Source organism: Phymastichus coffea, unplaced genomic scaffold, assembly GCF_024137745.1.
Source record: "Phymastichus coffea isolate CEN01 unplaced genomic scaffold, Cenicafe_Pcof_1.1 PCOF00152, whole genome shotgun sequence".
In the NCBI taxonomy this organism is placed as follows: domain Eukaryota; kingdom Metazoa; phylum Arthropoda; class Insecta; order Hymenoptera; family Eulophidae; genus Phymastichus; species Phymastichus coffea.
Window position 1 is genome coordinate 341,839 of NW_026706963.1, and position 16,642 is coordinate 358,480.

The 16,642-nt window shown below is 41.2% G+C and overlaps 1 protein-coding gene across 2 annotated transcripts; it reads right to left on the minus strand.

Annotated features, from left to right (window-relative positions):
• Positions 1-4,358: 4,358 nt before the first annotated feature.
• On the minus strand, positions 4,359-16,642 carry LOC131672493 (calpain-D-like). 2 transcript variants are annotated; one of them, XM_058949748.1, is made up of 17 exons: positions 16,471-16,642; positions 16,066-16,248; positions 15,018-15,466; positions 14,539-14,936; positions 14,051-14,189; positions 13,649-13,975; positions 13,038-13,468; positions 12,531-12,934; positions 12,147-12,323; positions 11,820-12,056; positions 11,341-11,733; positions 10,953-11,254; positions 10,834-10,870; positions 10,430-10,755; positions 10,015-10,357; positions 9,768-9,946; positions 4,359-9,690 (listed from the first exon to the last, which is right to left on the minus strand). In XM_058949748.1, exons 3-17 carry the CDS (start codon positions 15,434-15,436, stop codon positions 9,510-9,512), a joined length of 4,293 nt encoding a protein of 1,430 aa, XP_058805731.1. In that variant the 5' UTR covers positions 15,437-15,466; positions 16,066-16,248; positions 16,471-16,642; the 3' UTR covers positions 4,359-9,509. The 2 variants fall into 2 exon arrangements, with proteins under 2 accessions (XP_058805731.1, XP_058805732.1); XM_058949749.1 differs by lacking the exon at positions 16,066-16,248.

Here is a 16,642-nt window from a genome sequence, read left to right on the forward strand (position 1 = left end):
TCAGGGCGCCGGAATTGTCACGGAGCGACGCGGAAGACGCGATAGAAGTGCTGAGCGAGGATGAGCATCCGCCTAAGAGCCAGCTGCGACAGGTATGCGAACGAGCGAGCCGATCAAAGTTCAGCGCACGCCACTCGCACAACCGTCATTCCATAAGGCAGCCGGGCGACGCGCCGTCAACCCGCCGATTCGCCGGCCCATCAACGATATCCGGAAAACCAGGTCGTCCGCGCTGGCCGCGGCCGAGTTCTCGCGCCGACATCGGCAGTCGAGGGCGGAAACGGTGTCCAGTCCAGATTTCACCGACAACGGCGCCACCACGGACGAGGAGCCTTCGTACGACGGCGAGCAGTCGTCGACTCCCAAGGGTCATCGATTGCCGAAGCTGAATCGCCTGGCCATCTGCTTCGACAATCTGCGGTGCATCTGCATGCTCTTGAATGCGTTCGTGCTGGTCGGTACAACGGGAGGATATATATCCTGTTATATATACAAATGACGCGCGAACGATCGTCGCACCTTCCGATTGGGCTCTCGGCAGATATTCGCCGGCATGTACTTTGCCTGCGCGTTGACCTTCTCCGTTTCCGAGTCCGCCTGGCTGATCGTCTCGCGCGCCACTTGGATTCCCCTCGCGTGTCTGTTCTACGCCATGGCCGTGTGCTTATGCGCGCTGGCCGCGAGCGGCTTTTACCTGCTGTGGCGGGTGACGAGGAAAATGAAATCGGTGCGCGCGAGCGACGCTGTCGCCACGTTGCCGTCGCTTCTCCTCTCCCTCCCTCTCTCATCTCGTTCGCGCGCTCGATCGCCTCGCAGTTCGCCGTGGTGACCCTGATTTTCGGGGCCTTGAACGCGACGGCGATCTTCTACCTGGACTCTGCCCAAGCTGCCGCGCAGGCCAACGTCGAGTCGCGGCTCGCGGCGACGACGTCGCGAACGGACGAGTCGACGCGGAGCGCCTGGGACCAGATCCACACCACGGTAAGCGCGCCGCCGAATCCTGACGCGCTCGCGCCCACGGGAAAAGTCTTGCCGACAGTTCGCCTGCTGCGGCGTCAATGGATTCCTCGACTGGTGTCGCCGCGAGGATCGCGCGCCCGACTCCGCCAGCGACGCGGCGGATACGGATACCGCCAGGTACGTGGGCACGTACGTCTGCTCGATACCGCAGTCCTGTTGCAAGCTTAAGGAGAACGCCGCGCGGTAAGGAGAACAGCCTGCTTTCTTTTCCTCTCTCGTCGCGTCACTCTCGAGCGAGATCGAGGAATCCTTCTCGTTGCAGGAGTGAGCCTTGCAGCGAACAATTGAGCTCCGGCGAGCTTGGCAATTCCGGCTGCGCACCGTTCATCAAACGAGAAATTTATTACACGGCGATCATGTACAAAGTGATATCCGGCAGTGCCGCGACTGCATTGGTATGAATCGTTTCCATCGAGGTACCGTCACGCTTTACCGAATCACGGCTACTTGCAGATATTACTGGGCATTATGACGAGGATCATGCTAGCCTACATTATGAAATGAGAGCTTGTCACTTTCTACCGAACGTGCTTTGCTTTGCAAATGGAAAGTGTCGCTTTTGGACGAGCCCTCCCGAGCATCGCTAACGTCGAAGGGCTACCTCCTTAGCTTCAAAATTACTCGATAAATGCGGCCAAGAGTTTCCATCTAACCTTTCAAATATTCGCCAAAGTCAATGTATTATAGAAAATACTTTCTTAGCTGTAATCAATTTTTTATTTCATTGAGTAGAATGAAAGCGTCTTACTCATTAACGCGCCATATCTATTTTGCCACGGTAATCACACGTAAGTGATAATAGCGGAAAAGGAATGCCCCAACGCTTGACGTTCGATACCGCACCGTTTCTTATTCACGTTTGCACTCGTACTACACTACTTGAAGTAAGATACACTGTCGATCGCTGGCGAGCATGAATATACAGTCAGAACTCTTCCGTTTCGCAATCGTGTAGTGCTTTCGTACTCGCGCGACACGTGCTCATCGTCTGGTTGGATTTAAATACACGACCTCGCATACAGAATCTACCGTTGGAAGAGTACGTCTTCCTTTGCCCACATCTTGGTGTTATTTCCCATTTATATATTTATTATCTATTACTTTGTTAGGTATTTTTAACTCGTTGACAATTCGAGTCATGACTGGCGAGCCATTTAAACAATTGAATTTCAGGACTCAAATAAAAGAATTTATTTAAATCTGCTAATTTTTTTACGCATACACGTCTTCGGATGAAAACAGCGATCGCATATACTCTACACATGTCTTGGTAGACTCCAACGACCAGACTCCAAAGATTTAATTTAAAAAGTTGGTCGTTACACGAAACACCTTGCAGAGAAAGTTGAGAATGACAAATCCTTGGGACGTGCACGACAATCACAGCAACTGCGCAGCTTCCGGCGGTTCCTAGTTCACCGGAGCAGCAACCGCAAACACTCCGTGTACTCTAGACAAGTCCATCTTTGATGATCGCTTTCATAAAACATCGACGAGTAAATGCGAATAAAAGCAACGCGAGTAAGCGACTTTCGAGGAAGCGAACTTAACATTTAATAAAATATCAGCAGTTCCCCGCGGAACCGCAGTAAAGCTTGGAGAAACCGATAAATGAGATACCGACGGAGCTGGAAAATCTGGATTTGGCGAATTCGACCGCCGCGAAATGGACGTCTGAGTAGCAAAAATAAACGCGATATCAAATTAAATATTCAGATTACAGTTGTAAATCGGCAATAACAGAATAAACGGAGTTATCCAATTAATTAGCTCAGCTTAAAAAAATTATCGATAGCCGACGTTGAGCATTGCGTCTATACACGTGGAAGCAGGTGATTGAACGAATCTGTTTATTGCTTCAGTTACTATTTTCACGATTTGTTACGTCTAAAAAATCCGTCTTCATATATTCTCAGCATTCTCTAAAAATCACTTTTCACGTTTTGTTTGCCTTCTTTTCATCAAATTACGCGCGTTCACACGATGACAAGGCGTATCGACTTTTCCGAACAGATGGAGAGGTTTTCGAACGGATGACGACGTGTCATGCGTTAACGATAACGTAATAGCTAGTTAACCTTCATTCGAATTTGTCCAAAATTGGTGTCTCATCTTTTCGCAATCGCGAAACATCGTTCACGCAGCCTGAACCATCGGTGTTCCTGCGGCTGGCGTTCACTTTCAAAACGTGGCCCTCCTCCCATTTTCACTCGCCGAGCACTTTGATCGTGGACAACTTTGACGTTTCAGCCGACGCAGCGGGGCGACCTGGCGACACCCGAGCGACATGGGCGAGACGAATCCAGGCTCGAACGGCTCGTCAGGCGCAGTGGGCACGCGGACCGACGCGGAGGCGCGCAAGCTCTCGGCGGCCGAAGGGTACGTGCGCTGCCTGCTGCACGCCTATCGATGCGACCAACCCAGCTGCCCACTGGCCCACTGCCGGCCGATGAAGCGCGTGCTGCGGCACACGCGGAGATGCGCCCGGCGCGCGGCTGCCTGCCCGACCTGCAGGCAGCTCGTCGGCGCCTGCTGCCGCCACGCGCGCCACTGCCGGCGAGCCGAGTGCCCCGCGCCCTTCTGCGCCCGCGTCAAGCTCAAGCTCGCGCGCGAGGACAGGCTGTCCCGGCTGAAGGCACGCTTGCGCCGGTTCTTCCGGATGCTCGGAGGCCCGAACACGCCGGAGAAGCGAGGCCGAGTGCTCTTCGTGCTCAGAGCCAGCCCGTCGCTCGTGAGCGCGCTCCTCGAGCTGCGCCGCGTGAGTGCTCGTCGATGGTCGCTTTCGCGCTTGGCGCTCTAACCTGGAGATCGCGATCAGATTTTGGCGCTCAGGCGGTCCGCCGGGCAGCCGTCGCCGACGGCGGCGGACCGCAGGCAGCCCAACGAGTCGGCGATCCGGCAACTCGTTCACGCGTCCCGCTGCCGCGACTCGGACTGTCGGCTGCCCAAGTGCCGTCCGATGAAACGCGTGGTGCGGCACATCAGGACCTGTCGGAGGCGCACGAGCGGCGGCTGCCCCGTCTGCAAACGACTCGTCGCGCTCGGCTGCGACCACGCCAAGCATTGCGCGCAAGACGACTGCTCGGTGCCCTTCTGCTCCAATATCAAACGGAAGCTGCGAGCCCGATGAGGCGCGAGACAGCTCGACGGTTCTCGCGAATCTTAGACTTTCGATTCGGTTCGCAACAGAGTAAACGAACAAAAATAAATATCGAAATCAATGTAGCCCTTACATTACATTTTTCAGCGGAGTTTAGTTACTGAACCTCCGAAAAAATTATTTTAAATTACTAACGAAAGAGGAATAACACAGTCAATATTTGAATTGTATTTCGGTTTATTATTAAATATGCCTACTAGATACAAATCAAAGGACAACACAATTTTCTTCTATATATAATAAATATCGTGTGTGTATGTGTATGTGTGTGTATGTGTGTATATATATATATATAATACGTCATCTCTCGTTTATCAATTTTATTTATTTATATATATTCACAATCAAAGATTCTTTCAACTCGCTAATATTTCTCTCTCTCTCTCTCTCTCTCTCTCTCTCTCTCTCTCTCTCTCTCTCTCTCTCTCTCTCTCTTTCTCGCATAGTCACAGTAAGATGTGGAAAACAAAAATTATCTTTCCCTCTTCTATATTTTTTATTTCTTTTTACTTGTTTCCATATCCCCCCTTTTTCATTATTCACCGAATAGATTCGCGAAACTATCACATTAATTGATTGCTGCTTACTCTCGTGAATTTCAATACGAGATACTTGTAAAATCGTTACTGTATCATTTTTATTTTATTCTCTCCCCTTATCTCGCGCTCATTATTTTTAATTATTGAACTTTTTCGAATGTGGATATACATTAACTCTCTTTTTTCCGCCCTCTCTTTGCCTGCCAACACGCTCACGCGTTCTCTCGAAAAAGTCGTCTTGTACCCTAAGCCTCCGTTTTTATACAATATTTGTTTTTTTTTTGTTCTCTCGTGTTCCCTTGATTTGCACTCCAAAGATCACATTTCGCTTTGTTTTCATTCTTCGTTTTCTTTTCTGCATATGGCGATATATACGTTTGAAGGAATAAATTTTCAACGTCACTTGAGAGAAAAAAAACTATTATTTTTTTTGTACACCGTCACATATTCAGAGGGCAATTTTTGTAGACACTCGGAATTCTCAAATAAAATCATGTTGCTTTATCGTTAATATTATGTATTACTTACTAAATGTATGTATTATTATTTATTATATTTTATAATCACAATTTTCGCGAATTTAGAAGACACCTTGTACGCAATATATTTGTTTGTAATTTGTTGTAGTGAAAATCTGCTCTTTGTTCTATTTCTTCTTTTTGTTTATTATTTTGAACCTTCTCTCTCTCTCTCTCTCTCTCTCTCTCTCTCTCTCTCTCTCTCTCTCTCCCTCCCTCTCTATCCTTTTATATACACAATGATTGTGAAATGACACGACTTTAGTTTGTTTTTTTCCGTTATGTCCTCTATGGTACATATAGATTACAAGGAAACACCTTATTGTTCTTACAGATAGAATATACGACTAAGTAAAACTTGCTAGCATGTGAATACTTTTCTTTTCTTTATAGCTGGATAAATTGTCGACTTTTCAATTTGGATCATTTGCATTATCCATTTTCAATTAAAATTGCCATATATTCGTTTTTATTGTCGTATTGGGATAAAACAATTTTTGTATCATGGATTTTAAAAATTGGTCAGTTACTTAAAATTATCATGTAACAGGTAAATTAATGTTTACAATAACTATCACGACGTTTAATTCAGCCTGAATTCACAAACTGAACTTCTTTGAAATCGATTTTCTCAGCTTCTTATGTTGGTTTCGGTCTCTTTAAAATGTTATTATTCTTATTAGCATTTCAACGTCTTTTATTATTTTTAAAAATTATTGTTTTTGTAGTGATGAAGCTCGCGATGATATGAAATAAACAAAAGGTATACATGAGTTTACGCAGCAAAAGGTAGCAGACTCATTGAATTCGATAATTATATAAGATAAAAACATTCCATAAAAGGTGATCGCATTTATTTACAAAAGCTCCATTAATCAGTAATGAGAAGCGTAATTATTTATAAAATAGTTCAATTTGATAATATTAGTAGTTGCATAAATCAACTTGCATTTGGACTCCAGTGACATTCGCAAAATAAAGAATGTAGCTTTTAATTCGGTGCTTCATTTTTAATCTACTTTCTAATTGCGTGGAATGAATCCATCATTACGAATGCCTCTTTCCAGCTTTCTATTATCAGCTTATGTTACTTTTAAATGTAACTTTTCTTATGATTATCTAGATTTTTCTAAATATATAAGAGGACATCTTTATAATAAACGTAAGCAGAAATGTTTCATAAATAAGCTGTTCGATTTTTAAAGCTACGATCGAAACTCAAATTCGCTAGTATATTACATTCTTTTCCTTTGTTTAAAAATACTTCAGTTTATGCGTAATTTGCGTCGTTTTTGTATCCACCAATTGCATGCTTTTTTAGATATTTATTTCCCCATGGTTTATTATTTAAACAACAGTACTGGGGTAGTGTTATTTCATTTGTATTCTGCTGCATTTAGTATTAAAAACGAAGGCCACTGAATCCAGAACATATCGCAAGCTGTTGTGTGTATTTTTTATAAAATTTCCTTTCGTCAATTAATTATTTTCATTTACCATATTTGTCTCGTAGTTCCTCTATCAGGCTTTTTAACTACATCGAACACTAAAGCAAACGTTAGGCCAAGATCAGGCAAGATCCTACTGAACATCCACTCTCGGAGAAAAGCCAATAACGTATATTTTTGTTACGCATTGGGTGAATTACAAAAACACAAAATTGTAAGATATAATGAGATTCAACTACGATCAATTTATTTTTGAATAATTTTTCAATAAAACTTCACATTTGTTTTTTCGTGTGTGAAGATTAGTACATAAATAAAATATCGTTGTAAATAGCGTGAGATCATTTTCCATCTTTAATTCTAAGTTTACCATAATAATTGAAATATCATTTTTTTTTTGAAAAATCGTTAAAACCACAACAGACCTAAAATTAAATTTATAATTATTTAACGTTCAACAAATTTTCGAGTTGCAAACAATAATACATGAAGTTTTAAGCTTAATTTCGTTTAGTATGGATTTGTATAAGTAACTAATATTAAAACAATGCCATAAAAATTAGATCTAAATAAAAACGTGTTAGGTGATTATTCGAAGATCAGAGAAATAAAAAACATTCTTTGTCTATCAAATTACATAAATAAGATATTATCATGTTGCTACAATCATTGATATGTAAAACAGTAAAATAATAAACAATTATGCTAATTGGTAATTGTCTAATGTTTTCTCTTAGAATACTGATTGCATATAGCCCTTAGCATTGCACGTCTCTTTTGTTTTCATCTAGCTCGAGGAACGTACAAAATATAATACACATCCATGTTATTTTTTACAATTCAATGCGATAATGCTAATCGTCAAAGAAATATCACTCATTTTAGATTTTGTTTTATTTAACAGAAAAGAAACTTATCTCTTTGAACTAAACGGGATAGAATGTTATTTTGCATCTTATAAAATTAGCTTCGCATTTACAATAATATAAAGTTAGAAGATACACTTTTTGGAAGTTTTACAGAGAGATCACTCAATTTTATACTAGACATTAAAATAAGAAACGTATAATATTTCAACAACTCTTTTACATGCCAACTCTTGGGTAAATATTGATTCTATTGTCTAGCTTAAATAAAAACAAAAAAAGGGAAATTGATAACTTTTACTAAACAATATCAGAATACTAAATAATGATAAAATGACATAGAAAGATTATCATTTCTCGATGTTACAGTATGTACACCGTAAATCATTTAGCAAGATTACGTTCGAAGTATTAATTGTGCTGCGTACATCGATTAATTAGAAGAATACAATGGGACAAGATACCTCGCTAACCTTCAGAATTTTTTCGTTATTTACTTGGCCAGGCACAAAAAGGTTGATTTCAGGAAGTGTTTTTTTTTAGTGATCGAGTGCTTCGTGAAACCATAAACATTCGAATGCATTCATACTACAAGAGGATTAAATTCAGCTAAAATGAGATTCCCTTGTGCGCGCGCGCGTGTGTACGTGTGAGTATGCGCACGTGTGCGTGTGTGTCTGTTGAGTATTATGCAATGTCCTCTTCTTTCGAGTACAACATGACTAGGCGCCGTTTCGTAGCAGAACTGAGTGTGCATTTTGTTTTGTACACTATTAGTTGTTTTAGGTCGATCGATAATGCGTACTTGAGATACGATTAATAAAAAATTCAGCCACCATTTAACTCCACATATTTAATCTGGCAGTGAAAAATTGTCAAGATCAATTGTCCCTATGTACTTTTTAAAATGTCAAAGTAACGTTTGATTTGACAAGGAAAATCTAGTTCCATTTTAAGCATAAGCTTTGTTTTTCATCCTGCTTATAACTTTCTAAAAACGTCAATTGTACAATGTTTTTCATTAATTCAATCAAATAATTTTTTTGCAGATCAGTCGCTTGATTTCGAGGTCGAGTATCTATTTAATATTTTAACACTTTCTTATGAACAAAGTTTAAAGAACTTTCGCACTAAAAAGTTGAACAAGTATGTACATATGTATGCATGAAGAAATACATACTCATCAGTAGATACTTGTCTTAGTTGAAAAATTTTTTCAAGTGCAAAGTTCGCTCGTTTAAATAGATAATCAACTTTAATATTTTCAAGACGCTACATTTCTACATGTAATTCATTCGACACAATTCACTGCGGAATGCACTGATCTCTAATGCTCCCTAAATATATATTATTTTCTATTTTTTTATTACATTTTTATCTTTTACATGTTTTGTCGTATCTCACGCATTTATTGCCGATTAAGCTCGGCAACTCCTCTCTGACCGTCACTTCATTTTTTTCTTACAACACTTACATTTACATTGAGAAAATAATTTTTTATTGTATATATAGCAAGTTCATGGTTGGTTAATACAACTATTTGAGAGGCTAATTTGCGCGAGCAATTCATTTCGAACCCGTTCATTTTTTTTCTTTTTTTTAATGCTTGCTTCACACTTCTGAGAGTATCATTATTATAAAATTTGACCGTCATTGCTTCACGTTCGACAATAAGGGCAAGCTTGATTAATCATTTGAAGAAATACAATTTGTTTGTTTTTTCCTCTATCCGTCACAAAGTGACGCGCGATAAATACTCTGTATACACACAGGCCACAGCGATAAAAGTCGACTTGATAAAATCGGGCAGTTATTATCTGTATATTTGTTTGAAAAAGACCCTATAAATAAAGAGCAATAGTTATGTAATATCCTTTCACTTTGGTATTCGCATTGAAGCTTCGTAAGCACGAAGCGAACAATTTCATCTCGAAGGACCAACGACTTGGCAAACTTCCTCAAGTTATGAGACGAGGACTGTGAAGACCTTCGACTTGCGTGTCGATAGGAGGACAGTGTTCTGTGTCTGGAGGACCCCAGTCGTGTAAATTACCACTGTTTGCTAGTCGGTGAGTCAGCCGGTGAGCTATCGAGAACCCACCGCTGCCTTCGAGTTGAGTTAGCACTATTATAACTTGTCTGCAAATGTTAAAATATTATATAAACTCTATTGGACAAGAAATAAAAAAAATTAAAATAATAATAAAGAGTTATACCTATGAAGTGGAGGAACGCTGTCGACAGTTCGTAGTTGTCCCCTTGTAGAGACAACATTGTAGCTCTCGTGGCAGTCGCATTTAACGTGGATCCACTTATTGGCGTGGCGATTCTCTACCATTACAACTAAACCTGCCCACCCTTTGGTCAAATAATAAGCCGTCATACCTTCTCTGCCCTGTAGTAAATATTGAAATGTATATCAAATCATTGGTAATCGTGCAAGAAAAGGTATCTCACGCTTACCTCGTGTCGCTGGCCTTTGGCTAAAGTAAGACTAATAATGGCATCGGCAAGTACGAAAGCAGGTGGCGAAATCTGCTCGACAAGAAGCCTCTTAGAACTGTGTATTGCCAGTACGTATTCAGGATAATTACTCGTATCCTCCATCCCAGTATGCCAGTGATTGAAAGCCAAACACACCACGATATATAAGTCACTTTCAAGCATCTTATGGCAACCGACAAAACCTCGCACTTGTCGTTTGCTGTGTTCTACTAATCGACCAACTTCAGGAGCTGCTGGCGATCGTGTGCGGAAAACTACAACGCAAAGGTCCAGTTGGGAACGTTGCGACTTTTCCGAGTTTCTGAAATATTATAATAGCGTATAATACAAAATAAATATAGCGTAATACATTTATAAAATTTCCGACAATCACCTTTGTCCCTCTTGAAATAAGGTAAACTCAGTCTCAGTAGGTTCGAGCACCGTGAGTAGAACACACGATAAATGCCTAAGGGACGAAAGCGGCGGCAGTGTCCCACGTAGTCTGACCTCACTCCAGCCGACGCGAGTCTTGCAGATATCAATGCAATCAAAATATCTAAGCACGTCGTCAAATGAAATCCAAAATACGCCATCTGAAGCACCGTGCGGCATTAGCATTTCACGCATTTGAGGTGTCCAAATAGGACTGTCGTCTGACCAATCGCCTTTCCAACTGTAGTGACCCCATGGGTTTCTTAAACGCAGTAGTCTGATTCCCTGAATATAAAAAAGAAATAGATTTAAATAATTTTATTTTGAAGTTTGTCATTGATTTCCACCAAATTCAAACTGTACCTGTACATCGCGGACGTCCAGCACTGAATATGCATGCCTGAAAATAATATAAAATTTGTTCATTCAATATTTCATTTCAATCAAGATATGTTATCAAATTTTAATAGCGCAATTTATACCTTGGTCGTAGACCTTTCCTTTGATATTCTTCCTCGTCGACTTTCATATTGCCACCACCACAGCTAGCGCCCATGAGAAACATAGCTTGTCTTGATGATAGCAGCTGCGCCCAAATCAGGTCCTTGTCAAGCTCGTCTTCACTGGGTAGTGCCGATGGCTGTAAAGGCACACTTTCGCATGGAGCACCGGTTAACGTCGCTAAACCTTCGATCGCTCGGCCCGACACTAAAGCCTCGTAGCAACCATGTAATTTTGCTACAGCTTTCTCGATTAACGGTACCCAAAGCTGTTTTCGCTTGGCCTACAAGTCATTTAAAGTACACTTTACAATAAAAATGTCTTCAATAAAAACAAAAAGAAAATAAATAATATTGGTTGCATTCTTACTTGAGAGTAGACAAGATGTCCTCTTTTATCACAGGGCAGCAAATCATCAACTAGAACAGTGGTCCATTTACCATCTTTACATAATCTGACTTGATAAGCTCCCTCAGGACAAGTTTCTCGCATGACCAGAACCCTTTTGACTAACTCGTCACTTTCAGCTAAGACAGCTAAAGCGGAAAGCAACCAACAGTTACCAAGTACACCCTGCGATATATCGGATGGCAAAGGAGTACGAAATACTGCCCAGGGCAGATCAGCATCGACGCTTGAATCTACATTTATTTGGTGTGGCCGTTTCCATTGTACCACGTGGTTATCTTTCGTCTCCGCGGGGTTGTAATACAGTGACTTTGGTGCTGGTGGAAACGAGTCGTCCACAAATGGTTCGTTTGTCTTATAAATCAAATAGCATTGATTATTTTGAGTTTGAATTTAAGAAATCGCTCATTAATTCAACTATTTTGATTGATGAATCTTACCTCTTTGCAGTACCTAACAATTCTCTCCCAAGATTCGAGTGCCTCCCTTTCCTCAATTTGTCGCAGGTTCTCCATAACCACGCTCTCTTGACGCTGTATCCTCAGGGTGTTAGTACTGGGTTCGTGTAGGATTCTCGGTCTTTCACTCACTAGTTGAGATAGGGTCTTTGAGCTTTGGCACATCTCGCAATTGACACTGCTGTTTTTGTTTTCGTATGTGCATAGCTTGCATTGCCACTGTAAAGTAAAATCGAATTTGCTTTGTTTCTACTGAAATTCAATCGTGTATGTTTCTTAAAACGAAGAGTTAAAAATTAAATAACTTACCAACGCGTTCGAATCTCTACTTTTCAAATGCCTTTTGTCTCCGGCACCAGACGCAGAGTTGGGACCATTTTTCCTAACTGAATTCCTATGTCTAGGCGTTACGATTTTCTGTATAGGACTAGCGACAGCGTTCACTACGGCACTGGCCAATCTTGGACTAGGACTTCTTTGCGGCACCTTAATTTTTAAGAAAAAATTATAAATCTACAAACAATATTGATAGCCGTTTCTGTTACTCTGAATAGATAAAATCATTTTAATTTTTGTTTGATTTGAAATTGAAAATTTATATTTTTCAAAAATCAAAATTAATCGACTCTTGCTGAATTCATTCTATTCTATTCTTCGCTCTATCTTTGACAATTATCGTTATTTTTCTCTCACCTGTTGATGATGTGTATTGGCTACCCTCACCTCCCTAACTGGCGGCAGCTCCAAAAAATCCGCCAAATTCTTACACGCCTGGCATGTTTGAGCACTCAACGGATTTCTTAGTGTGCACGAAGGACAAACCCAAAATTCGCCTCGTCTTAACGTTGGATCTTCGAGATGAGAGCTGACACTGCGTAACTTCGAACCACCGCATGCTTCGCAAGTAGCACGTGATACGGGATTAAGCAGAGTACACTTTTTGCAAGTCCACGAAGCGATACGTTCAGGCGAGTCGTCCAGGTCGGATTCGGCAGTGGCCAAGGTCGCTGCTTTATTCGGCACGTAGCGCACACTGTCGCGTGATATGGCTATCGGCGATTGCAGTTGGTTCCGTGAGTTTGAACTATATTTGCCAGCTAAAAAGCAGAGTTAAAAAAAGGCCAAGTTCAAAAATACTTTTTTTTAGTTACATCTTCATGCACGACACTCATTGAATTGCAATTGACAATTGATATTTACCAGAATTGGACGTAGAAATCAGGCTTGACTGAGAAACGGAGGCAGGCGACCTAGACGAATTACAAATATCACAACTGGACGACCATAAAGGATTGTATCCGTAGGAGCATTTTCTGCAAGTCCACATCCTTTTCAACGGACTAAGCGACGGATCACTGGCATTGACCACAGGACTGGTGGATTCACTACGTGCTTGTTGGTGTTGTTGATGAGTAGCAGTATGTGCCATTTTGGAGCCTTGTTTCTTTGGTAGTGGCGGTGGTACGTCCGGGTCAGTAATACCGATGTACGAGTATCTCGTTCTGTTGCTGTTAAAGCCTGCTGAGTGAGGTGGTACTGCTGGAGGCTCGTCATCATTTAGGCTCCGTCGATTTGCTGCTTTGCGCTGACTTACATTGTTTGCTACTGAGTCTATTTCCGAAAATGATCGTCTGTAATACAGACAATTATATATTATGACTACGCAATCGATAATTATTTCCATCAACTCCAAGTAAAAAAAAAATTATAATTGCTATGCTTACAGCTTTTGATAATCAATAATTTTGATATCGTGTGGTCATTGAACTGCTTGCTGAGTTAAAAGTTCACGAATCCAGTAAAAAGCTTACCGATAATTCAAAGGACCAGCAGCAGCGAGTGCTCTAGGTTCCCAAGCAGGCACGCTAATAACAACACCACTGCAGGGTGCCGGACTTCTTGGCGCCTCGCAAGCTTCACACTGTTCTAAACCGGGATCATTGTCCAAAGTGCAATTATCGCAACTCCATAGCCCATTGTCGTGGTGGCTCATTTCGGCAACGATGAGACTGGTTGGTCGAGCAGCCGTGTCAAGTTTCTGCACTACCGAGCCGTTCGACAACGAACGACTCACTTTCGATTTAACTCTCTCATACATTGACGGACTGTGACGCTTTGGTGAGCGTTGCGACGAGTGGCTGTAACGATAAATTAATTGCTCAATTATCGTTGATTCGGTATTGATATCTGAATAAACTGTTTAAATATCTTACGTTGGATTGTCGATACCACTATCGATGTAGCTGGCCGAAGTACCAGAGTGCATACCCTCCACTGAAGGCAGACTCCAATCGTCGCGGTTATTGCTACGGGATCGCTCGCTTCGGCTCATACTTGTTAATTGGGCCATGCCTACAAGTAAAAAATTAGCAGTCACCTCAAATTTCCGCTCGAACAATGAACAATGGGCTTTTAAAACTGTTGTTCACTTGGCGCTCGTTATACAGTGTTATCAGTTATACAACGCGTATATATTTACGTCTATGAAAATAAACCGTACATTTTGCGCGCATAATTACTTACATTAACACTTTGAGAGAATAGAGCGCTCAGTCGTAATTCTCATTAAATATAAATATAGTACCCGAGGTCAAGGCAAATGTTAGCAGACTTCAAATATCAATAAACTCAAGAATCTCTCTAAAGAATCCACTAAGATTAGCAATTACATAAAATAAACATGCCGTGGAGTTAAACTTACCTTCAAATTTACTATTACAATCTCTCATTGATATCTTCACATTATTAGTACTGGTATCAAGAACACGCGTCACAGAGCCAGTAGTCACTTTAGTCACAAGGTTTAATTTAGTGGCTGGCTTTGGTACATTGCTCTTTCTGGTATTCAGCCTCCGACACTTTCTTACTCCGATTTGAGTAGCTTCAGTCTGCGCTATCGAGGAACTCGCGCCACAGGCTGCACAGACAGGTGCAGCTCTACAGTTATTATCTAGCAGACATCGTATACATGTCCACTGGGTCACCAATGATGGTAAGGATGGTGTTTTAACCAGTGTTGATCTTGGCTTCAGGGTTCCAGACCAAGAGCCTCTTCGTTTCTCTGGAGTGTAATTGGAGTCTAAATTATCTTTGTTATCACTGAAAGCACAAATCAGCCCTATTATTACCATCATTACAGCATTAAATATTTATGAGAGCTAATGTTAAAAGTTTTACTACCTCAATACTATGAAAGTTTCATTATGACTGTATTGGATAAGTAGGGCAGGTGGCAATATGACAGGCTCCTTTGGCTCACTTGTGACCAAGGCACCACAGACAATACTAAATAGTCTTGAATTTGAGTTATCGTTGGTGGCAACGGTAGTGGTGTTGCTGCTACTAGCTGTAATGCTCCAATGCCTCGGCGGTGGTGTTGGAGGACTTGAGGATCCCGAGGAAGAGTTAGATCTGGTAGTAATCCTCGGGCTACTTGGGCACTGGGCCAGGGAATCGCGAAGGAGGATATACGTCGGCGCAGCTCTCTCATCGCTCTTGACTCGCGTTAGGCCGCAGCGAGCACATTGGGAAGCCTCCGTTGGGTTTATCAGAGAGCACTCCGAGCAATGCCACTGTAGCACCGAAGCAATCGAGCCCATCCTCCATGTGTAGACATGGCTTTTTATTCCCTGAAAATCATAATAATTCTTATCAAATTTAAGTATAAATATTGTAAAATTGTATAAACTAATTCTGATAAAGTAGTATGTTAAGGGATTTTAGATAATATTGTTTATTGGAACAAAATTATGAAAACAATTTTTATAAGTAACACAATTTAATTGCATGATTTTTCATTTTTTTAGAAAAAAAAGTTCGGTATCATGTCATTCAGAACAGAGAGTTTGACCTAGAGTGAGCCTGGCCTATTAGAGAGGTCAAGTTCAATAATTTCAACAATGCATTTGAACATTTGACCAATCATACAACAAACATCAAATAGTTGTAAACTTTGCTTATTACATTGAAAAGTTTTAAGTAACAACTGCAATAATGTCATTTTATAATAAATTAGACTTACAATTGAAGTAAAAAACTTTTCTATGCAAATGCATGGGCCAATATAAAGTACACTTTTTGTCCATGATGAGACCATTCAGTGCATCTGCTGAATGCTTGCAGTGCATTACTCAATAAACCTAATGAATGACATCATTGTACCACATTAAAAAAATCCAAAACAATTAATGCGAGCCCTTAATCATCTGACATCTCCAAAAATGTTTACCAGTAATTATCTCAACAAAAAGCAGACATCAACAGCAAATGTCGTCGCCCCATCTGATCATTGTTTACACATGTGTTGGTATTGATCCAAAGTTTCAAAGAGTCCGTCATCATCGTGCCCTTAACGACTAAAACCTTTGGTTGTGTCAACAGCCGGAATGACTTTAAAAAACAACCGAACAGTCTGCGGCAATCAAAACAAATAAACTAAATTAAAAAAAATAACAATGCACTATTTACATTCTAATCATTAGTGATGTATGTTGAAAAAAATGTCACCGTGCGATAATCGATTACGAAAATCATCACCTCGATTTCAGTCCTAATGCGGAAAAGACGACACTGTTGACAACGGCACTGATGCACGCACTTTATCACACATATATACAGTAACAAATTTGCCTACCTGCAGGGTCGGGCCGCACCGAGTCCTCTCGCTGGTGATAAAAACTGCCTGGTCTCGCCTGAGAGTTGGCTGATGAGCTTAAATGGAGCTGCTACCCTTTGGCGAGGTCTCGAGGTAGCTACTGCTCCTACAGTAGCCCGCCATCCTTTGTCATATGTTTTCGAGTCGCCAT

What these genes read in the sequence shown, in the direction of transcription:
- LOC131672493 (XM_058949749.1), bottom strand. Translation starts at nt 15,436, where the DNA reads ATGGGCTCGATTGCTTCGGTGCTACAGTGGCATTGCTCGGAGTGCTCT. An exon ending in GACATCTTGTCTACTCTCAA is followed by an intron (nt 11,255 to 11,340) that starts GTAAGAATGCAA and finishes AATGACTTGTAG; the next exon opens with GCCAAGCGAAAACAGCTTTG. An exon ending in AGGAAAGGTCTACGACCAAG is followed by an intron (nt 10,871 to 10,952) that starts GTATAAATTGCG and finishes TATTATTTTCAG; the next exon opens with GCATGCATATTCAGTGCTGG.